The sequence below is a fragment of the Palaemon carinicauda genome, chromosome 40, assembly GCF_036898095.1.
Source record: "Palaemon carinicauda isolate YSFRI2023 chromosome 40, ASM3689809v2, whole genome shotgun sequence".
Classification (NCBI taxonomy): domain Eukaryota; kingdom Metazoa; phylum Arthropoda; class Malacostraca; order Decapoda; family Palaemonidae; genus Palaemon; species Palaemon carinicauda.
Genome location: NC_090764.1, coordinates 64,073,556 through 64,097,794, shown reverse-complemented (window position 1 = coordinate 64,097,794; position 24,239 = coordinate 64,073,556). Strand labels below are relative to the sequence as shown.

The following is a 24,239-nucleotide window of genomic DNA, read 5'->3' as shown; positions in this document are numbered from 1 at the left end:
TCTGAGCATCTGGCCAAGACTTGACCACCTCTTTTCAGGACAACATTACCCCATAGAGGAACGGTCTGAAGTAAAATGAATTCTAGGGCTTTTGGCTGCTCATGACAAATCTTCAAATCTTTGTGGGGCATTATGATCCTCCGTAGTAGCATAGTGGGATACTACTCAAGACCAAAGGTTAAGCCATGAACAGGTATAGATTAGAGACATAGCTGCTACTTCCATGTTTATAATTTGTGCCTGATTAAAAAGGAGGAAAATGCCGATACGCTCTCTTTTTGGGTGGATGGCACCAAGTTAGCCAAGTTCTCTAGGAATGGTAATAGGCTCAGAAAGAATGCAGAGGGGGCAAAAAAATTTCTCTGCTCAGACAGGGCCAAAGGTGGTAAACTTGGGGTTCCTGTTGGCTCTAAGAGTGTTCTCCGAGACTGAAATTAGCTTGTTAAATAGGTTTAGTGTCTCTAGTTTATTTCGAACATTTTAGGCCATAAATGAGTTCAGAAGTTTGTGCTTGCAACTTAATACTGTCTCTCAATTTTTTCTAAGTGAAAGGTTTCTTAAAGGAGGACTGTCATATTTCTTTGGTGAAGGATGAGGTTCATAATTCTTGTAGCTTGACGAGTCTCTCGGACCAACATGACAAATTCGGAGACAATTTGTATTCCTCCTAACCATACAAACCTTAGCTATTTACATGGGGTATTAGTTTCGGCGTAGCTGAAATGACGAGCCATTCAATTTTTAACAAGGGTTAACTCCCCTCTCGCTAGTTAGCGAGGGGGTAGGGAAGAGGTAGCTAGCTACCCCTCCCCCCTCACACACTGATGAACTGATTCACTTCGCTTAGAGGTAGGACTTCACGGGGGACAGGGCTGGCGGGCAAATATGTGTAAATAGCTAAGGTTTGTATGGTTAGGAAAAATACAAATTATCTCCGAATTTGTCATTTGTTCCGTACCTGAAATACAAACCATGCTATTTACATGGAGTGACTTAACCCTTAGGTAGGGTGGAAAGTCCCAGCCTTCCTGGCTTTGGCTTGGGCTTTGCCCGGGGACTCAGAATCCGAGTGAACAGCACTTGAGAAAAAGAGTCCCTGCACCTCGCAAATTCCTTGCTCTGCAAGGAACGTGCGGCCTACATAAGCTTGTGTGTGAAAGAGAGAAGTGTGACTCGTCCTAGGAAGTTGACCTGAAGTCCTTTAGATAGAAATCTAGGTTAGGACGTTCCCAATACCACCTCGTCAGGGTACGGGGAACGTGACAGTATTATACCTAATACTAGGAGCACAAGGAAGCATGGTTTACCTGCAGAGGTTTGAGGTCAGCTATGTAGAGAACCCAGGATGCTGCTTTCCCCAAGAGAGGGGAGGATGAAGAAAAGAGTAAGGGCCAGACATACTTTTTCATTCATGCAGTCTAAAACCGGGTAACAATGCCCTCAACCTTCTGCTACCTGTCCATTAAGGAGCCTGAGGTTAGACCAGCTGTTGTGCAGCCACCACAGGGCCGATAGAGAACGTATCGAGGCTCCTGTGGGTCACGTCCTGCAGGAAGTGGGCTGTGAAGGTCGTTTGATGCTTCCAGACCCCAGCTTGTAGCACCTGTGTCACAGAGAAGTTTCTCTTGAATGCCAGGGACGTTGCGATGCCTCTGACATCGTGTGCTCTAGGGCGACGTGACGGAGGAGGGTCTGGATTCAGGGAATGATGGATGACCCTTCGAATCCAAGCTGAAATGGTATTCTTGGTAACCCTCCTCTTCGTCCTTCCCGTGCTCACTAACAGGGCTTGCACGCGAGGATGGACTGCAGCTGTTCTTTTAAGATAATGCCTCAGACTCCTTACTGGGCATAGTAGGAGATGATGGTCTGGGTCATCTGTTACAGAACGAAGACTCGAAACCCTGAAGGAGTCGAACCATGGGTCCGGAACCCCAGGATTTTGAGTCTTGGCAACAAACTCAGGGACAAACCTGAACGTTACCTCCCCCCATCCCCTTGAATGGGTATCGTCGTACGAGAGACCATGAAGTTCATTGACACGCTTGGCAGAAGCTAGAGTGAGCAGGAACACCGTCTTCCAGGTCAGGTAACGATCAGAAGCCTGGCGTAATGGTTCAAATGGAGGTCTCTTAAGAGCTCTGCAAACCCGAACCACGTTCCATGGAGGAGGTCTCACTTCCGACTGAGGGCAGGTAAGTTCGTAGCTTTGTATGAGCAAGGAAAGTCCCAGCGAAGAAGAAATGTCCAATCCTTTCAGCCTGAAGGCCAGGCTTAAGGCTGAGCGATAGCCTTTCACCGCCGAGACCGAAAGGAGCATTTCCTCCCGCAGATAAACAAGAAACTCCACTATTGCTGGAATAGTGGCATCGAGGGGAGAGATACCCCTCCCACGACACCAACCACAGAAGACTCTCCACTTCGCCTGGTAGACCCCTGCCGATGACTTTCGCAGGTGTCGAGACATCCTCTCCGCAACTTGTTGCGAAAAGCCTCTCTCTGTGAGGAGATACTGGAGAGTCTCCAGGCGTGAAGCCGAAGCAAAGCTACGGCCTTGTGGAAGATGTTGTAGTGTGGTTGCTTGAGTAGCTCGTGTCGTGGGGGAAGTTCTCTCGGGAGTTCCGTCAGGAGCTGCAGAAGGTCCGGGAACCACTCTGCATGATGCCATAGCGGAGCTATCAAGGTCATCGACAGGTTGACCGATAGTCTGGTGTCTGGTCTTGTTGAGCACCCATCTCATCAGACAGAACGGTGGGAAGGCGTAGACGTCGATGTTGTCCCACCGTTGTTGGAAGGCATCTTGCCAGAGTGCCTTGGGGTCCAGGACTGGGGAGTAGTACAGCGGCAGCTTGAAATTCAAGGCTGTCGCAAACAAGTCCACTGTCGGGGAACCCCACAAAGTCAGGACTTTGTTGGCTACTAGAGGATCCAAAGACCACTCGGTACTCACTATCTGCGAAGCTCTGCTTAGACTGTCGGCGAGCACATTCCTTTTATCCGGAATGAAGCGAGCTGATAGTGGTGTCGAGCGGACTTCGGCCCATCTCAGAATCTCTACTGCAAGATGGGATAGCTGTTGTGAAAAGGTACCTTCCTGCTTGTTGATATAAGCCACTACTGTGGTGTTGTCGCTCATCACCACCACAGAGTGGCCCGCCAGGGTCTGTTGGAACTGTTGAAGGGCCAGATATACAGCCTTCATCTCTAGCAGATTGATGTGGAGGTACTTTTCTGATTCTGACCACCGGCCTGAGATCCTGTGGTTCAGAACGTGGGCCCCCACCCCTCCCTTCTTTTGACACATCCGAGAACAACATCAAATCCGGGGGGAGGACGAGAAGATCCACTCCCTATCGAAGGTTTCCGTCGGTCAACCACCACTGCAGGTCCGCCCGTTCCGCAGGCCCTATGGGGACCAGAAAGTCCGGGGAATCGTGGCCTTGACTCCACCGGGACTTGAGCCGCCATTGTAGGGATCACATCCTGAGGCGGCCGTTTGGAACTAGATGGGCCAGGGAGGACAGGTGACCTAGAAGACGTAATCAAGATTGGGCTGGAAGCTCCTCCCGTCTGAGGAAAGGTTCTGCAACCCTCCTCAGCCTTGCTATCCTGTCGTCTGATGGAAAGGCTTTGTGGAGATCGGTGTCCAATATCATGCCTAGATATACCAGTCGTTGAGATGGAAGCAGAGAAGACTTCTCCAGATTTACCATGATCCCTAGATCTTGGCAAAGTCCCAGAAGCTTGTCTCGGTGTCGAAGAAGGGTCGACTCCGAGTCTGCCAGGATCAGCCAGCCGTCCAGATAGCGAAGGAGACGGATGCCGATTCTGTGTGCCCACGAAGATATCAGGGTGAACACTGGTGAACACCCGTGGTGCTGTGGAAAGACCGAATCACAGCACCTTGAACTGGTAGATCTTGTTGTCTAGGCTGAATATCAAGTACTTCCTGGAAGACGGATGGATTGGGATCTGGAAGTACGCGTCCTTTAGATCCAGTGTGCACATGAAGTCTTGCGGTCTCACTACAAGTCTGACTGTCTCTGCTGTATCCATGCTGAACGGAGTTTGTTTGACAAACTTGTTCAGGGCTGAGAGGTCGATGACTGGTCTCCAGCCTCCAGACGCCTTCTTTACAAGAAAGAGTCGACTGAAGAAGCCTGGGGAGCCATCGACGACCTCTTGGAGAGCATCCTTCTTGAGCATGATCTCAACTTCTGCCCGAAGGGCTAGCCTCTTTGCTGATCCCATGGCATAGGAGCTCAACGACACTGGATTCGCTGTCAGGGGAGGAAGAGATGTCGTGAACGGGACGCGATATCCTTGGCTGATCACAGAGATCGTCCAGGAATCGGCCCCGAGTTGCTGCCACCTGAACGCGCAACTCTGCAGGCATCCCCCCACTGGTGGACACGCAGGGGGATTGCCAATCCTAGCGTTTGCGGCCTCGGCCGCTCCCTCTAGGATTCTTGCCTCCCCTGGAGGACTTCCCGCCCTTCCTGTCCTTGACGGGAAAAGGCTGCTGTTTGGACACCTTTGCCTTTGCTGCCGGAGGCGGTTTTGATGTCCTAGACTGACGAGGCTGTTGTTGTTGAGGTGCTGGAGGCTTGTAGGGTCTGGATGTAAGAGCCCTTTGGAGGAGAGAATCGTGATTCGACTTCCTCCACCTCTCAGCTGTCCGTTCCACATCCTTGGGCTCAAACAGGCTCTTTTCAAGGATGGAAGAGTGTCTGAGCCTGCAGACATCCACGGCTGGGACCTTCGCATGGAACCTCTCGGTCACCGCATTGCGACGCTTCAAGATCGAGTTTGCCCACAAGTTCGAAACTTCGCGACGCTTCAAGATCGAGTTTGCCCACAAGTTCGAAACTTGGTGAGCCAGAAACTCGATGGTGCGCGTGCCCGAGAGGAGAAAAGTCTCCATGGCCTTCCTGGTGCTCTCCTTGGACAAGTCCTAGGATCGCAACAGGATGCCCAGAGACCCCAGCCAGACATCCAGCCACGAAGTGGCCTGCATGGCACACTTTGCGACCTTCTCCTGGCTCAAGATCTCTGTAGCCGAGAATGTCACCTGGCGGGCGGAGAGTTTCTCGAGAGACATTCCCCTGGAGAGCTCTTCCACAGAATGGTGGAGAGGAAGAGCTAAACAAGAGCCCCATGATCTCGAAGTACCTCCTTTGCTGCATGCAAGGAGGTGGGAGGAGTTTGTTGCCGGCAGGGGAACGGCTGGAGGAGGCGAGTTCGGAGAGCTGGCTCTCAACCTTGTCTCTGGCGCTCTTAACCCCCTGGGACCAGGGCAGAGCCGCACTGGCCTTCGGAGGTTTTTCAGTTGCCTCGTCAGACTCAGGACCTGCCAGAAGGCATGCTCCAACTCGTGCAGCTCTCCTCCTTGTGGACTGGTAGCAAAGACTCCTGTCCCCAGCTGCTCTACTTGTGGGGACACGCGGACGTTCTCCTGGGGTCTAGCTGGCTCTGGTCGAACCCGAGATGAAGACTTAGGGACAGTCTTTGAGTCCGTGGCTCCCTCCTAGGAGAGATACAGGGCTCCAGTAAAGAAGTCTGAGGACTCCTCGCTGCTCCCACACGAGACGATTCTCCTACTCAAGGTGGGGTTCCTCCCATTGGTGCCGTAGGAATGTCCCACCTCGCTGGACTCTCCTTAGGACAGAAAGGCTTCGTCCACAGGGGAAGGAGAAACCGTCTGAGGGGGGAGGGGGCCTTCCTGACGGACTTCTTGGGAGCCAGTTTGACCCTAGGAGAAGTTACCACGAAGTCCACTCCTCTCCTTCTCTTCAGCGGGGACGAGGCTGCCGTTGGTTTGAGGCCTAGATCAAAGAGGGCCGGCTTAATAGCCTGGACGACTGCTTTGATCAGAGACCCGAACCAAGGCTGACGTCTGACACACTCGGTGTCAGTGACTCCCGCTGGAGGGAAGGGGATCCTGCGATCCTTAAGAGTGGATACCACAGGGCCTGCCTGAAAAGAAGAAGGGTGTTGCCTAGACCTCTCTGAAGAATCTTCTTCCTCCTGCAAGAGCGCTGCTCTGCGCTTACGCGGTGGAGATCGTGACGATGATCTGGAAGTACGCGTCGCTCCCGAGGACTCGCAAGGTTGCCCGTGCTGCGAAACCCGGCGGGAATCGCGATAGGGGTAGCGCTGGCGCTCGCGCGATGGTAGAATCGCGGGTTCGCGCGTGGGCGAACGTTGGCGCGCATGCGCACGGAGATGAAAGCGAGGGGCCGCGTGTGGGGGCACACGGGCGAGGGGGCGCGTGGGCGAGTGGGCGCGCAGGCGAGTGAGCACGCGGGCGGCAGGTGAACGCGCAGGTGAGGGTGCGCGCAGTTGTAGGGGAGAGCGCTGGCAGCCGGGAGAACGACGGCGTGCAGGGGAGCGAAGGCGCGTTGGAGAGCGATAGCGCGTTGGAGAGCGATAGCGCGTTGGCGAGCGATGGCGCGTTGGCGAGCGATGGCGCGTAGGCCGAGAAGGCGATCGGCTGCGCACAGGAGAGTTAGCGCGTGGGCGCGCAAGAGACCTTCGGCGATCCGATGTGAGGGCGCGCGGGAAAGATGGAGAGCGCTTGCGCGCAGGCGAAGGATCGCGCGGGCGCGGGAGATCGCTGACGCGTAGTGGCGTGGTCGGGAGCTATCAGATGGGCTGCAGGACCAGATGGTAAAGTGGCGCGTAGGGGCGAACGTTTGCGAGCTTGCACCAGAGACTTATCGTAGGAGCGCGAGCACGCAGGCGCTCGACCAGGTCTAGAAGAGCGCACAGGAGAGTGCGCGCAGGCAAAGGCTGGCGCGTGGGCGGGGTCTGCGGGCATGTAGGAGATCGACGGAGAGGGGGCAAAGGAGCTGCCTCCTTGCCTGCACCCAGATCCGGAGATCGTGGGCGCGCGGGCGAACGTTGGCGCGCATCTGGACCAGGCTGTGCAGATGTGCGCTGGCGAGCAGGTGATTGCGGGCGCTTAGGAGTATGTAGGCGCGCAGATGTGCCCTGGCGAGCAGGAGAGAGCTGGCGCACAGGAGATCCCTGACGAGCAGGGGAGCGCTGACGCCCAGGCAAGCGCTGGCGGGCAGGAGATCTACAGCGAAATGTGGGGCATGAAGAGTCTGAAGGGTCCACAGCAGGCGAGCGCTTGCGCGCTATAGCGCGCGAGCGCGCAGGTAACACTTGGCGCTTAAGGGACTTAGTCTCAGTGGGAGACAAGCCCTTGTGCCCCGAAGGGACGGTTGCCCACTGGAAAACGGGGTGCGTAGGCGCCCACAGCGCATCTGCATCCGCAAACGGAGAAGGAAGGCTAGCAGGTCTGGCAGGCGTTGGAGATCGCGAACGATCAGCTGAGAGGTCTAGCGACGCGGCTGTAATGGTCTGCTCACGTCGAGGAGGCTCCTCTGCGGGAGACGTCGAAGGCGAAGAACCAAAGAGGCGCCTCCTAACCCCCTTGTAAGGGGAAGGAAAGCCTCGACGGCAAAGAGGAGGGCGAGCCTTACGGCGAAGACGACCTCAAGGGGCAGCAACATCATCGTCGGTCCTCCGAAGAGGAGTCTCCGTCAGTGAACTCCCCAGGGGGGGGGAATCACCCGCAGGAGAGACCGTTGGACCCAGCTCCTCCCTCAAAGGATGTTCGGAGGGGGGAACTGAGCCTTCAGCAACATCAGCAACAACGGCAGGGATTTGGCCCGACCCGTCGGAAGCCTCTGCCACAACAACGTCGACAATAGACAGAGGATCTCCCTCTGCTATTACCGGCGACTGTTTGACAGTTGCACCCAACTGGATCAGGTCAAACAGGGCTTCCCTGGAGGGCGAGCCCTTAAGTCCCAAGGAAGCCCAAAGCTGGAAAAGATCATTGTTAGACACAGAATCATCAAAATCCTCCCCCGGAGGTGGAGGAGGAGCTGCCTCGCTATGGGAGGCAACTCCCTCTCCCGAACCCCGAGGTTGGTCAACAACAGAAATTCTTACGCTACCACTTGACGGCCCCTCGTGAGAGACCGATCGAGTGGGAGCTTCGGAGGAGGTTCGGGCAGCGGAAGAAGAGTCTTTGGAACCTTCCTTCTTCAAGGCAGCCCTTGAAGGAGAAAGGTCACGCTTAGACTTCTTCTTACGTTGCCGGGAAAACCTCTCCCACTGGGAGGTAGACCACTCCCTGCACTCACTACAACTTTAGTTCCTTTCACACCGTTGACCTCGGCAGTATGGACATAAGGAGTGAGGGTTGGTCTCGACCGCCGACATGAACGTTCCACAAGGGCGGTCGGGAAGTCCAGGGCACTTCCACATGATGGATGGATGGAGGCCAACTTCCAAGCACACAAGCTGTAAGAAAAAGCAAACAAATTAAGGCTGTCAAAATTGCGAGGGTGAGACAGACAGGTCTGATCATCACCCGAGCCAAAAGTGAAGTGAATCAGTTCACCAGTGTGTGACGGGGGAGGGGTAGCTAGCTACCCCTCCCCTACCCCCTCGCTAACTAGCGAGAGGGTAGTTAGCCCTCGTTAAAAATCTAATGGCTCGTCATTTCAGCTACGCCGAAAGAAATACCCCATGTAAATAGCGTGGTTTGTATTTCGGTTACAGAACAAATAAAGGTTCCAAGAGGGTTAATTTCTATTGGGTTGTTGCTAGTGCTCACAGTGGTAGCCCCCGTTGGTTTAGCATTAATCCAGCTGTCACGGTTATAAAGAGTGCCTTATTCGTCTCAAAGGTCCTTCATTTCTCCAGTCGTAAGCACATAAAGGCGAGATAAAAAGGCAGAGTTAACCTGGGGATACATCTTTGCTGCTCAACGTGTTCAGCCAAATTATGTAGAAAAGTATTCTTGAAAAGACTGTCCAGGAGATATTGATAGCCAAGTCATGATTGAAAGCTTTTTTCAGGTGTTCCCTTAGCCTGAGAAGGTTCTTTCTACGGTAAAACTACCACTTCAAATTTATCAAGAGTTTGCCCTTCATACCTGAGCATTACAGAAAAATTAAGACTACAAATATGTTATTTTCCTTAGTAAAATAAATTTTTGAATATACTTACCCGATGATCATGTAGCTGCAACTCTGTTGCCCGACAGAAAAACCTAAGGTCGGGATACGCCAGCGATCGCTATACAGGTGGGGGTGTACAACAACAGCGCCATCTGTCGAGTAGGTACTCAGGTACTTCTTGTCAACAAGAACCAATTTTCTCCTCGGTCCACTGGGTCTCTATGGGGAGGAAGGGAGGGTCCTTAAATTCATGATCATCGGGTAAGTATATTCAAAAATTTATTTTACTAAGGAAAATAACATTTTTCAATATTAATCTTACCCGATGATCATGTAGCTGATTCACACCCACGGGGGTGGGTGGAGACCAGCAAACATGTTAACATAAGAAGCTAAGTATCCCGTATTTCATTTTAGCAGTTATTCAAAATAACAAAAATAAAATAAATAAGTACCTGGTAAGGAAGTCGACTTGAACCATTACTCTGCCTTTTTAAGTACGTCTTCCTTACTGAGCCTAGCGATCCTCTTAGGATGCTGAGCGACTCCTAGGTGCTGAAGTATGAAGGGCTGCAACCCATACTAAAGGACCTCATCACAACCTCTAATCTAGGCGCTTCTCAAGAAAGAATTTGACCACCCGCCAAATCAACCAGGATGCGAAAGGCTTCTTAGCCTTCCGTACAACCCAAAAACAACAATAAAAAGCATTTCAAGAGAAAGATTAAAAAAGGTTATGGGATTATGGGAATGTAGTGGTTGAGCCCTCACCTACTACTGCACTCGCTGCTACGAATGGTCCCAGGGTGTAGCAGTTCTCGTAAAGAGACTGGACATCTTTAAGGTAAAATGATGCGAACACTGACTTGCTTCTCCAATAGGTTGCATCCATTACACTCTGCAGAGAACGGTTCTGTTTGAAGGCCACTGAAGTAGCGACAGCTCTAACTTCATGTGTCCTTACCTTCAGCAAAGCATGGTCTTCCTCATTCAGATGAGAATGGGCTTCTCTAATCAAAAGCCTGATGTAATAAGAAACTGCGTTCTTCGACATCGGCAAAGCAGGTTTCTTAATAGAACACCATAAAGCTTCTGACTGTCCTCGTAATGGCTTTGTACGTCTTAAATAGTACTTAAGAGCTCTTACTGGGCATAGTACTCTCTCTTGTTCGTTTCCAACCAAATTGGACAGGCTTGGGATCTCGAACGATTTGGGCCAAGGACGAGAAGGGAGCTCGTTTTTAGCTAAAAAACCAAGCTGTAAGGAACATGTAGCCGTTTCAGATGTAAAACCTATGTTCCTGCTGAAGGCGTGTATCTCACTGACTCTTTTAGCTGTTGCTAAGCAAACGAGGAAAAGAGTCTTCAAAGTGAGATCTTTAAAAGAGGCTGATTGAAGCGGTTCGAACCTTGCTGACATCAGGAACCTTAAAACCACGTCAAAGTTCCAACCAGGTGTGGCTAACCGACGCTCCTTTGAGGTCTCAAAAGACTTAAGGAGGTCCTGTAGATCTTTGTTGGTGGAAAGATCTAAGCCTCTGTGGCGGAAGACTGCTGCCAACATGCTTCTGTAACCTTTGATAGTAGGAGCTGATAGGGATCTTACATTCCTTAGATGTAAAAGGAAGTCAGCTATCTGCATTACAGAGGTACTGGTTGAGGAAACTGAATTCGCCTTGCACCAGCTTCGGAAGACTTCCCATTTAGACTGGTAGACCTTGAGAGTGGATGTCCTCCTTGCTCTGGCAATCGCTCTGGCTGCCTCCTTCGAAAAGCCTCTAGCTCTTGAGAGTCTTTCGATAGTCTGAAGGCAGTCAGACGAAGAGCGTGGAGGCTTGGGTGTACCTTCTTTACGTGCGGCTGACGCAGAAGGTCCACTCTTAGAGGAAGAGTCCTAGGAACGTCTACTAGCCATTGCAGTACCTCGGTGAACCATTCTCTCGCGGGCCAGAGGGGAGCAACCAACGTCAACCTTGTCCCTTCGTGAGAGGCGAACTTCTGCAGTACCTTGTTGACAATCTTGAACGGGGGGAATGCATACAGGTCTAGATGGGACCAATCCAGAAGAAAGGCATCTACGTGAACTGCTGCTGGGTCCGGAATCGGCGAGCAATAATTTGGGAGCCTCTTGGTCATCGAAGTAGCGAACAGATCTATGGTGGGCTGACCCCACAGGGCCCATAGTCTGCTGCAAACATTCTTGTGAAGGGTCCACTCTGTGGGGATGACCTGACCCTTCCGGCTGAGGCGGTCTGCCATGACATTCATGTCGCCTTGAATGAACCTCGTTACGAGCGATATCTTTCGATCTCTCGACCAGGTGAGGAGGTCCCTTGCGATCTCGAACAACTTCCTCGAATGAGTCCCTCCTTGCTTGGAGATGTACGCCAAGGCTGTAGTGTTGTCGGAGTTCACCTCCACCACCTTGCCTAGAAGGAGGGACTTGAAGCTTCTCAAGGCCAGATGAACTGCCAGTAGCTCCTTGCAGTTGATGTGAAGTGCTCTTTGATCCGAATTCCACGTGCCCGAGCATTCCCGTCCGTCCAGTGTCGCACCCCAGCCCGTGTCCGATGCGTCCGAGAAGAGAAGGTGGTCGGGGGTCTGAACAGCCAGTGGTAGACCTTCCTTGAGAAGAATGCTGTTCTTCCACCAAGTCAGTGCAGACTTCATCTCTTCGGATATAGGAACTGAGACCGCTTCTAGCGTCATGTCCTTTCTCCAGTGAGCAGCTAGATGAAACTGAAGGGGACGGAGGTGGAGTCTCCCTAACGCGATGAACTGGGCCAGGGATGAAAGCGTCCCTGTTAGACTCATCCACTGTCTGACTGAACATCGGTTCCTTTTCAGCATGCTCTGGATGCATTCTTGGGCTTGACTGATTCTGGGGGCCGACGGAAAAGCCCGAAAAGCTCGACTCTGAATCTCCATACCTAGATAGACTATAGTTTGGGAAGGGACGAGTTGGGACTTTTCTATATTGACCAGGAGACCCAATTCCTTGGTCAGATCCATAGTCCATTTGAGATTCTCCAGACAGCGACGACTTGACGGAGCTCTTAAAAGCCAGTCGTCCAAATAGAGGGAGGCTCTGATGTCTGCCAAATGCAGGAATTTGGCAATATTCCTCATCAGTTTGGTAAACACTAGAGGTGCCGTGCTTAGGCCAAAGCACAGGGCTTGGAACTGGTAAACGACCTTTCCAAAGACGAACCTTAGGAAAGGTTGGGAGTCTGGATGGACGGGGACGTGAAAGTACGCGTCCTTGAGGTCCAACGAGACCATCCAGTCTTCCTTCCTGACCGATGCTAGGACCGACTTCGTCGTCTCCATGGTGAACGTCTGCTTGGTGACAAAAGCATTGAGAGCACTGACGTCCAGCACCGGTCTCCACCCTCCTGTCTTCTTGGCTACTAAGAAGAGACGGTTGTAAAAGCCCGGGGATTGATGGTCCCGGACTATGACTACCGCTCCCTTTTGTAGCAAGAGAGACACCTCTTGCTGTAAAGCTAGCCTCTTGTCCTCCTCCTTGTACCTGGGAGAGAGGTCGATGGGAGTAGTTGCTAGAGGGAGCTTGCGGGAGAATGGAATCCTGTACCCCTCTCTTAGCAACTTCACAGACTGTGCGTCTGCACCCCTGTTCTCCCAGGCCTGCCAGTAGTTCTTGAGCCTGGCTCCCACTGCTGTCTGGAGAGGTAGGCAGTCAGAATCTGCCTTTTGAGGACTTGGAACCCTTCTTCTTTTTGCCACGTTGACTGTCGGCACGGGTACTTCCTCTGCTGGAGGTTCTGCCACGAAAGGGCGGAATGAACCTAGACGCTGGAGTGTCCATCCTAGGTCTAGGCACGGGAGGTAAAGCTGTGACTTTACGTGCGGATGAAGCCACCAGGTCATGGGTATCCTTCTGGATCAACGAGTCGGCAATCCCCTTGATCAGCTCCTCCGGAAAGAGACACTTGGAAAGCGGAGCAAACATCAACTCCGACTTCTGACATTGAGTGATCCCCGCAGACAAGGAGCAAAGGTGGTCTCGCTTCTTAAGAACTCCAGACACATACGAAGCCGCAAGCTCGCCAGACCCATCCCGAATGGCTTTATCCATGCATGACATGATGAGCATGGCAGAGTCCTTATCCGAAGGGGAGGTCTTTCTGCTTAACGCTCCCAAACACCAGTCCAGGAAGTTGAAGATCTCAAAAGCACGAAAAACTCCCTTCAACAGATGGTCCATGTCCGAAAAGGTCCAGCAAATCTTGGAGCGTCTCATAGCCAGCCTGCGGGGAGAGTCAACCAGACTTGAGAAGTCGCCCTGGGCAGAGGCAGGAACTCCCAAGCCGGGATCTTCTCCCGTGGCATACCAGACGCTAGATTTGGAAGCAAGCTTGGTCGGTGGAAAGATGAAGGCTGTCTTCCCAAGTTGCTTCTTGGACTGCAACCACTCTCCCAGTACTCTTAAAGCTCTCTTGGATGAGCGCGCGAGTACGAGTTTCGTAAAGGCAGGAGCTGCTGACTGCATGCCTAAAGCGAACTCAGAGGGAGGTGAGCGCGGGGTTGCAGACACAAACTGGTCCGGATACAACTCCTTAAACAGGGCCAGGACTTTCCTAAAGTCTAAGGAGGGAGGCGTAGACTTGGGTTCTTCTATGTCGGAGTGCGGATCGTCCAAATGCGCAGCTTCGTCGTCATCACAGACTCCTTCATCTGAATGCTGAGGAGGAAGCGGCAAAGGTGGAGAAGACAGCTGGACGGCTGAATCCGGCAGCACGGGTGCATGCGTAGCTGCACTGGATCCAACATCATGCCGCTGCTGGTCAGTCTGAGAGCTGGCAACAACAAAAGCGGAGTGATGGTGCGTGGTGGGGACTGCCGTGGGTTGCGGAGACTGCCGCATTGCGTCAAAACACGGCAGCATGACAGCACCTTCCCACTGCTGATGCGGTAGCTCACGCATGTCAACGGAGGGTGCCGCACGTCGGCTAACGTCAACATGCGTCTGGCAGGGTCGACTGCGCATCGGTGGTGGAGCTCTCACAGGCGGAGTGTGGGAGCAGGCAGCCGCAGTATCTGCTGAGCGCACAACCGTGGCAGGTTGTAGGTTAACAGGTGCAGTGTCAACCTTCTCAGCACGATACTCCTGCATGAAGGAAGCAAGCTGAGACTGCATAGACCACTTAGGGTCTACCGTGGTTGGAGCGGCAACAGACGGAGTGATTGCCTGCTGCGGAACCACTCTACCTCTCTTGGGAGGTGTGCAGTCTTCGGAAGACTGCGGCGAGTCCGAACTGACCCAGTGGCTACACCTGGGCCGTTGGACTCGCTCGGAAGGGACCTTGCGCTTGAGAGGTCGTGAGACCTTGGTCCAACGTTTCTTCCTAGAAACTTCTTCCACAGACGAGGAATGAATGGGCTCACTCGTCTGTTTGTGGATGGGACGATCTCCGCAAGATACGTCCGCAACCACTGAGGGTACATCTGCACGCTGATCAAGGCCTGTCGAACCCTTTGGTCCTTCGACATTGCTTCTCCCCTGGGCTTGGGAGCTTGCAAGAGGTCCAGGACTGGGAGGACGACTGGCACGAACAGATGCACCCTCATGCGTAACACTGACACTGACACTTTTCACCGCACTTGCACTCACTACACTTCCCACTGCACTTTTCTCTTTCAACTCTTTGACATCGGCCAAGAGTTGATTGCGGTCATTAGCTAATGACTCCACTCTGTCACCAAGAGCCTGAATGGCACGCATCATGTCCGCCATCGAGGGTTGGGTACTAGTAGAAGGTTCGGGAGTCACCACTACAGGGGAAGGAATAGGTTGAGGGGCATGGGGAGAGGAAAATCAAAAGAGCGAGACGAACTCCTCCTGATCCTATCCTTCTCTAGCCTACGTGCATACTTAAGGAATTCATTAAAATCGAATTCCGAAAGCCCAGCGCATTCCTCACATCGATCTTCCAATTGACAGGATTTACCCCTACAATTGGAACAAACGGTGTGAGGATCAATAGAGGCCTTCGGAAGACGCCTAGAACAATCCCTAGCGCTACACTGCCTGTACTTAGGGACTTGAGAATGGTCAGACATCTTGAATTAGCCAAGGGGGGAATCCAAAATCTATCAAAGTCGTCAACAAATAATCCAAAACTAATCAAAAAAGCTTGATAAGTTAATGATAATAATTCCTGTACAGCGAAAGCTAATATCTAGAGAGAATACATCACCAAAAAGCATGAAATCAACTCCAGAAACAACAGTGTATCAAATAGGTCTTGCCGGTGGCACGACAGAGGAAAAATTGGTTCTTGTTGACAAGAAGTACCTGAGTACCTACTCGACAGATGGCGCTGTTGTTGTACACCCCCACCTGTATAGCGATCGCTGGCGTATCCCGACCTTAGGTTTTTCTGTCGGGCAACAGAGTTGCAGCTATATGATCATCGGGTAAGATTAATATTGAAAAATTTAACTTGTAAGAACAGGCACATATTGGGCAGAAAATGAGGAACTACTATGCAACAACATCCCTCAAGTGAAGGAAAACCCTGTCTGTATACTGGCTTACTTCTTATGAAAAGCTATCAGTAGGTAGTTACACTTCTGACAATCAACCCACTTAGGTGTCACATATTTTCTTGCCTTCCTAACAAGTGTTAGCAAAAAATAGAGTAGTAAATATATGGCTTATACATAAATAAAAACAAATTCAGCACAGCTATAACTTTCCCCATATGTCTTAGTTTAGTTTGCTTCAAAGATGTTCTATAAAATTATTAAAAAAAATTACCTAATAATGGCAATAATGACTATGATACTCATAATAATTACTTTTGTGAGCATAACTGGTGCAATGGTATTAACCAGCAATGTGTCGGACATCTGTTGCCACTTGACCATATTAATTCTTGTAGACTTAGGGGAATAACCAGCATTGTTGATGAGCAGATTCAAACCTTTAGATCCAACAAGTTCTTGTACATGATTAACTAATCCCCCATAACTGCTTTCATCTCGTACATCTGAAACAAAAGAATTAAGAAAGGACTCAAAAAACTAAAAACAATGCAGACATTAAACCTATCCATTGTGAACCAAGAACAATATCTTAGTATTACCCAAAAAGACTGTACAGTATAGAAACCCACGATATACAAGAGAAGATTGCAAATCATCACTAATAGGTTACTGCTATTTACTGTAGTTTTGCAAAGGGTCTTTTATGACAAGGACACAAAATAGTTGTAAATTTCTTTGAAATGCTATTTGATGATAAATAAACTGTTTTACCACTGTCCCTATTTGCATAGTGCTTAGGTCATGGACTTCTTGCTAACAAGTTTGTTGAAAAAAAAACATCTACTGAATTTTATATTCTTGACAGGATACACTAGCATGGATGCATATTAGTTTTAACACAAACCCTTGAGTTTACAAGACCTTATCTAGGCATTCAGTGCTCAAAGAAATGCATCATAGAATTAAAATAACACTCTCCCTGACCTGGCATGTATCTTGAATGTAGCACAATGACAAGTCATTCTCCTTTCTTCAAAAAGAGCAAAACTTTAATTATTCTCAATATCATTATTACTGTATTACAAGCCAAATCAAAACCCCAGTTATAAAGGTACAATGCTACCCCAAGGGGCTCGAAAAGACATACAGCACAGTACAGAAAAGAGACAGACAAGAGTAAACTATAAATAAAACAGAAGAAAAAACGAAAGCTGATAATATATTCATATCAATACTTCCAGTATTGGATAATAGCCTACTCTTTAAAACTCATTTAAAATCTTTTGCATTTTCACTCTTTGGTAATCATCACCAAGCATATTTCTCATTACCCATTTTGGTTGGGTAGTTTTATAATAATTAGGATTTTGCACAGATGACAGAACATCAGGAACTAGATAAACACTGATTAAAGTATACAATTTACGTATGCAATTCTGTATTAAGGAACTTATTTTATTATAAACTTACTTCAAAACCAAAATCCCTTGATTTAAAAACTCAAAATTAGAGGACCCGCTGTGAGTTTCTATGACTACCCCTCCATTTCAATACCTTGAGAATTACTTCTATACCATATGGCCAGTGGAGGTTGCCATCTTGAAATATCTTTCTTGTTTCTCCCCACTGGATTTGAGGCAGAGGGTGTGATTTAAAAGATTTTATTCTAAAAACTCTATCTACATTATTTAATTTGAATAAATGAAAGCATTATAACTTTAATAGAGTTTTGTGGTCTGCCCCCATGATGTATGGGACAAGACTTTCAAAAGATTGAAGAGTCTCAAGACATTTCCCTTTTAAGGCTTTCAAGTGAGGAACCCATGTAAGCCTACAATCAAAGATCAACCCTAGAAATCTAGCTTCACTTATACATGGGATATGCTGACCTTTGATGTACATAGTCAGGTCTGGATGTAATCCCCGATTACAACAGAAATGGACAACAACAGTTTTGCTTGTTGAAAACTTAAATCCATTCATATCAGCCCACTGAATAATTTTGTCAATTGAGAGTTATAGTTTTCTCTCAACTATTGACATTCTAGCTCCAGCAAATGATATAGAGAGATCATCTATAAATAGTGTTGAGAGAATATCTTGGGAAATGACAGAGGATATCCCATTAATGGATAATGCAAATAAAATTACTCAGTAAACACCTTTTCCTGATATTTCTTCTCTGACAGTTTCACCAACTCTAACTTGAAGAAATCTATGTGAAATAAATGTTTGAATGAACAATGGTAGCTCTCTTCTCAATCCCAAATTATGAATGGTTAAAAAAAAAAAGACTGCTGAGGCTAAGGATTTACAAATAGAGGATTCCAGTCATACCAAAACATCAGTTATCGAGTGCATTTTTCTAAATCCCCATTGGATAGATGATTAAATACTTTTCTTCCCCGGATACCACACCAGTCTTACATTGACCATCTTCTCCTTGATCTTACATAGACAAGATGTCAATAAAATTGGTTGTCAGTTTGCAACTAAAACCTTATCCTTACCAGGTTTTAAAAAGGCTAAAATAATGTCTAGTTCCCAAACACTAGGATAACTATGATCATGCCATATTCTGTTAAAAATGCTAAGAATAAATATTTTAGTATTAACAGGTACATGTTTAATCATTGCGTATGGAATTCCAGGGGCTGTATCATTACACGTAGCGAGTGCAGAATCAAATTATCTTTCATTAAAACGAGCATTGTAAGATTCTTCCTTTCATGTTGTAGAATTTAAAATTATATTCTTCACTGCTCCTATACTGGTGACCAGGAGCTGCTTCACACTTGCATGATAAGAGTACATTTGAGAAATGATCAGCCAGGGCATTGATAATCTCAGTTGATCCAGTCACATACTGACCATTCACCTTCAACACGTGGTGGTTTGTGGGTAAATTTGCCTGCTATCTATTCTACTTTCCTCCATACACCACGTTCTACTGTTGACTGAGGAAACAAAAGATATTCAAGACTTATGCCTAGCTTCTTTCATTGCACAGGGAACTGTGCACTATACTTTTTGTATACAATCAAATTACCTCAGTACAGTGTCTTCTCAATCGAGTTGAAAATCTTCTAGTGGCTCTGTGCATGGAAGTTAGTTATAATAACCATCAAGGGACAAGTCGCTGTTTAAATAAACCTGTGGCTTTGGAAATTGAATTGACTCCTCCTGTATGTAGAGTTCCACTCAGTAAATAAGGGATTTTGACGTAGGAAAAATCTATTTCTGGGCTCTGACCTGTGCCGCCCAGTGAAATGCTCCTTTTACATCATTTCTAAGGTAATAACTGCTATGAATTTACCAGAGAAAAAATTGTATAGGAATGCTAGGTTGAACCCAGCTCGCTCACCTAATAAGGTGTCGGTATAAATAACTGGGGCGTGATAAATCACAACCAGAGGTCTCGCACCATTTAGATAACTCCTGTCAACATCCCCGAACAGCGAGGAGCCGTTCAACATCCTAACTCCAATCGCTACTACGAACGAGCCCACCCAGGCTAGTGACATCACTCCTATAGCACCCCACATTGGGGCCCGGAAGGGAGGGACGGGTGGGTTCACTGGGCGGCACAGGTCTCTCGCCCAGAAATAGATTTTTCCTACATCAAAATCCCTTTTCTGGGCTCTGACCTGTGCCGCCCAGTGAAATACTACCAGAGAATAGGGACCCAATATGGCTAACTACCTGGGGAGAAAATAACACAAAAATAGTAATACATGGTGGAATTTAATAACAAACAGGAGGGATAGAAATCTCATAGGCAAGAGATCAACATGGTTATGAGTGGAGAATATCCACTGAAAACAACAATAAAGTAACCCGAAGGTAAGTAATCCACAAGGTATGAATAGTAATAAATACATGGTAAACAATCCCATAGAGGGATGGTAATAAATCAAGCAGAACTGTGAATATAGCAAAATGCATATCAAAATTAAAATAAAATCAACTCGAGGGATTAAGCACAGATGAAACCAAAACAATTGGTAAAACATATATCAATGAATAATAAAAATAATACACCATAGGGGTGTATGGCAAAGGATAACCAAACCCGGTAGGGACAATAAGAAAGCCAGGCAGGAGGGAAAGAGGACAGAGCAACACGTTGTGATCAGGACTCAGAACCTTCAGGAGGAACTACATTCCCAGCTGCTACTGTTGCAAATTTAAGAGCTTCTAAAGGTAGTGGCGTTTAAAGACTTTAGGGGACTTCCAACCGGTATATTTTGTGAGCTCATCAAATTTCATATGATGAAAGAAGTTAATTGAAGTAGCAACAGCTCGAATATCATGGACGTGTGGGAATGACTCATGATTAGCTTGTTTAATAAAATAAAGAATTTGTTGTCTAATTTCTTTAAGGGTAATAGTTCCTCCATTCTTTCTAATAAATAAGGGCCCTGTGGAAGTAGTGGAAGTTCTACTTAAGTTGGATTTCAGGGTGGTAACTGGACACAGGGATGGATCCCGAGGAAGTGGAACAATCTTCCAGGGAGACCACCTGTTTTGGGGGTCCTCATTTTTAGCCAGGAATACTTCTCGCAGAAGACGTCCTGCCAGAGTCCCAGTGCGGCTTTCGACCTTCCCGCGGGACCATAGACATGATCTTCTGTGCGCGACAACTACAAGAGAAGAGCCTCGAACAACAACAGCCCATAATGTTCATCTTCTGGGATTTGAAAAAGGCCTTCGACAAAGTACCTCGACCTGCCATGTGGGCTGTCCTCAAAAGATATGGCTGCCCACCCGATTTTGTCAAGCTGGTGCGTGCCCTCCATGACGGAATGGTTGGGAGAGTCTGCCACCAGAACTCTCTTTCAGACCCATTCCCCATCAACAGCGGCCTGAAGCAGGGCTGTGTTCTGGCCCCGACGTGTTTCTCGCTATACACCGCAGCAATGCTCAACGAGATTCCCCCAGACACACCCTCAGTCGACCTATGTTTCCGCATGGATGGAGGCGCTTTCAACCTCGCTAGACTCCGCGCCAGAACCAAGACCACCTTGTGTGCAGTGCGAGAACTGCAGTATGCTGACGACAATGCCACCCCAGGTCAGACGGCAGAGGACCTGCAGTCGTTAGCTGATGCATACAACTCTGCCTACGAATGTTTTGGGATGCAAGTCAACTCAGACAAAACCAAGACCCTCGTCCAACATCCACCAGGACTGATGCTCCCCAACTTCAATACCACAGTGAATGATCAACCGTTAGAACAGGTGGACCAGTTCTCCTACCTAGGGAGCATCCTAACATCAGCTCCCACAAGCAAAAAGGACGTGGAGAACAGGATCAGGGCAGCCCACTCCGCCTTTGGCCGACTCAACCGCCGCGTATTTAACAACCACGCACTGACAATGACCACCAAAATAATGGTGTTCAGGGCAATAGTCCTCTCCACGCTCCTGTATGCATGTGAAACATGGACGCTATATAGTAACGATCTTAAAAACCTAGAACGCTTCCAACAAATGAAACTGAGGCAGATCTTGAAAATCCCCTGGGAGAGCCACACCACCAACATTGAAGTCTTAGAACGTGCCTCGCTGTCCAGCGTGGAGGCCACCATCATCCACCACCGCCTCCGCTGGATAGGACACGTGCATAGGATGGATCCATCTAGGCTCCCAAAGAAAATATTCTACAGAGAACTGACCCAGGGCACCAGACCACGAGGAGCCCCGACAATGCGCTATAAAGATCAACTAAAGCGCACCCTGGCTCTAACTGACATCGATCCTTCCTCATGGGAAGAAACAGCCAGGGACAGGAAAACCTGGAGGAGTACAGTACACCATGGCACCGTGGACTTCGAGGAGAGGAGGAGACAAAATGAGGAGGCTAGAAGGAGAAGAAGGAGAGAGCGATTAGAACAGCCCCACCCACCATCTACCCTCCCATGTGAACACTGTCCGCGACTCTTCCACCACAGACTAGGACTTAACAGCCACATCAGGCATAAGCACCCACCCCACAGATAGGAGGCTGATGGCTAACGACAGAACCCAATACTCGGACACGAGTGGGCGCCGACGACGACGACTTTGTTAGGGGAGAGAAGGACCTCACCCGAAGGGAGAAACTCGATATGACCTGGGTCTCTAGACAGGGCCGACAATTCTGAGATTCTAGAGACAGAGGCGAGGCTCAAAAGAAAAAGTGTCTTTCTTAACAATGCCATATAGTTACAAGATTCATTCAAAGTGTCAGAGGCTAGCTTTAGGACATCGTTCAAGAACCAAGAAACTGCGCTAGGGCGAGTTGATGGTTTCAGCCTGGCACAAGCTTTTGGAATGGAAGAGAAGTATGAATCCGTCAGGTCAATGTCAAAACTGATTTGATCGTGGTAATCGTGTTGGCTGCTAGGCCCGATTCAAAGAGAGTCCTAAAGAATGTCACAGTCAGGTTCATCGTCATTTTCTCAACTTGTGAGACTTTCAAAAACTGACAGTTTCTTGACGGCTGAGTCATATTGACGGAGAGTGGACTCTCTTTTGTATGATTCCAGGAATAGGGTATTCAGAGGGTCGATGTTTGCACCCTTTTGAGCTGCGAACTTAATGAAGTCCATAAAGTTAGGGCATTCAGAATCCTTGAGGAAGCTAACACATTGCGCGTTTGTACTACTTGTGTTAGAACAGGATTGGGTATCCACCGGGGTCGGAGGCCTAGCTCTAGTAACAAGGGGAACCAGTTGCTTTTGGGCCAGTTGGGGGCTATCAGAGCCACTCGGCCCTTGAAAGATCTGAGCTTGTGCAGTACTTTCAACAGGAGATTTATCGGAGGAAACATAAATCGTCTTCCAAGTGTTCCAGTCTATTGACATAACGTCCAAGGCATAAGCCTGAGGGTCCAGGTTGGGGGCTACATAACATTCTAGTTTGCGATTGGATTCCGTCGCAAACAGATCCACCTGGAGACCCGGGACCTGAGATAAGATCCATTGGAAGGATTGACTGTCCAGTGACCACTCCGACTCCAACAGGGTTGTCCGGGAAAGTGCGTCCGTCACTACATTCCGGACCTCCGCCAGGTGGACTGCTGATAAATGCCACTTGTATGACGTTGCCATGGAGAAAATCGCCAACCAAACGTAGTTTATGTGGGCTGACCTGGAGCCTCCTCTGTTGATGCAGTGGACTATGACTGCGCTGTCGAGGACCAGTCTGATATGGAGAATCCTGGCTGGGCTGAGACGTTTTAGGGTAAGCAAGACTGCCATGGCCTCTAGGACATTTATGTGCATTTGTTGAAATATCGGAGACCATAACCCTTGGACTTTCTTGTGTTGAGAGTAACCTCCCCACCCTGTGAGGGAGGCGTCTGTGTGAACGACGAGTCCCGAGGCAGGATATTGCAAGGGAACTGACTTGGAAAGATTCTTGACCTTCGTCCAAGGCTGCAGACCTTTCCTCAGGATTGGGGGAAGGCGAGCTCGCCTGTCTCGACGTTTCTTGGTCGCTCTGGAGCGCCACTCTCTGTTTATGTCCTTTAGTTTGGACTTTAGGACGATGTCTGTGACGGAGGTGAACTGTAAGGAACCTAGTATTCTCTCCTGGTTCCTTCTGGATGTCAACTTGTCCCTGAGAAACTGTTTCGTGTTCCTTGCTATTTCCTTCCCTTTGGCTTTTAGCAGGCACAATGTATGGGAATTGAGGTCCCATTGTAGCCCCAGCCACTGAAACTTGGTCTCCGGGACCAGACGGGATTTCTCGAGGTTGACCTGAAATTCTAAACGTCGAAGGAAGGAGAGGGCCCTGTTCGTCACCGTGTGGCAGTTCCGGAAGTTGTTCGACCAGATCAGCCAATCGTCGAGATAAGCCACTATTTGAATCCCTTGGGTTCGAAGTTCCTGAATCACCGTCTCTGCTAGTTTGGTGAAGATTCTGGGCGCTATGTTGAGCCCGAATGGCATCACCTTGAAAGCATAGGACTGTTTGCCCAGCTTGAAGCCTAGGAAGGGGCGAAAATGCCTTACTATTGGAACGTGATAGTAGGCATCTGTAAGATCTATGGAGGTGGTGACAGCCCCCCGGGAAGTAGGGTCCGCACCTGCGAGACGGTAAGCATGTGGAATTTTTCGCAACGAATGAAGGAGTTTAGACAAGACAGGTCCAGGATTACTCTTCGTTTGTCTGAGCCTTTCTTTGGCACGCTGAATAAGCGACCTTGAAATTTTAAGCGATGCATGCTTTGGATTGCGTTCTTTTGCAACAGATCCTTTGTAAATGAACGTAGCTCTTCTGTCGGGAGTTGGTATAAACTGTTTGGTGGAGGGGGTCCCTGTAACCAGCTCCACCCCAGACCTTTGGAGATTATGCTGGAAGCCCAGTTGCTGAACTTCCAATGGTCCCGAAATTTGTATAGTCTCCCTCCTACCTGCAACTTCTCAATGGCTTGATGATGATTTGCCGCCTCTGCCTCCGCGGATAGCCTTGCCTCGGTGGGAACCCCTTCCGCTACCTCGGTTACAAAAGGCACCTCTGGAGCCTCTATGGCGCTGGTAGCCTTGGAAAGAACCCCGAGATTCGTAAGTGGGGTTGAAGGCGGGGGAGGCAGCAAACGAAGTCGATGCGACTTGTGTCTGAGGGACCAACACATACTGCTGTTGGGGTTGGCCCTTAGGGGTAGAAGGCTGGGAGCCCTGTGAAACAGGGACAGACTGAACTGGGACAGGTTGCACTACCTGAAGAGGCTGTCTGAACTGTGAGGAGTGGAAGGGCC

The 24,239-nt window shown here is 49.1% G+C and overlaps 1 protein-coding gene across 1 annotated transcript in view; it reads right to left on the bottom strand.

Annotated features, from left to right (window-relative positions):
• The window catches only part of sni (SDR family oxidoreductase sniffer), a 72,817-nt gene that overhangs the window by 11,771 nt on the left and 36,807 nt on the right, over positions 1 to 24,239 (bottom strand). Inside the window, exon 3 of the mRNA XM_068363822.1 lies at positions 15,807 to 15,997. Within this exon, the coding sequence (XP_068219923.1) occupies positions 15,807 to 15,997 (191 nt within the window). The remainder of the gene's footprint in view (positions 1 to 15,806; positions 15,998 to 24,239) is intronic.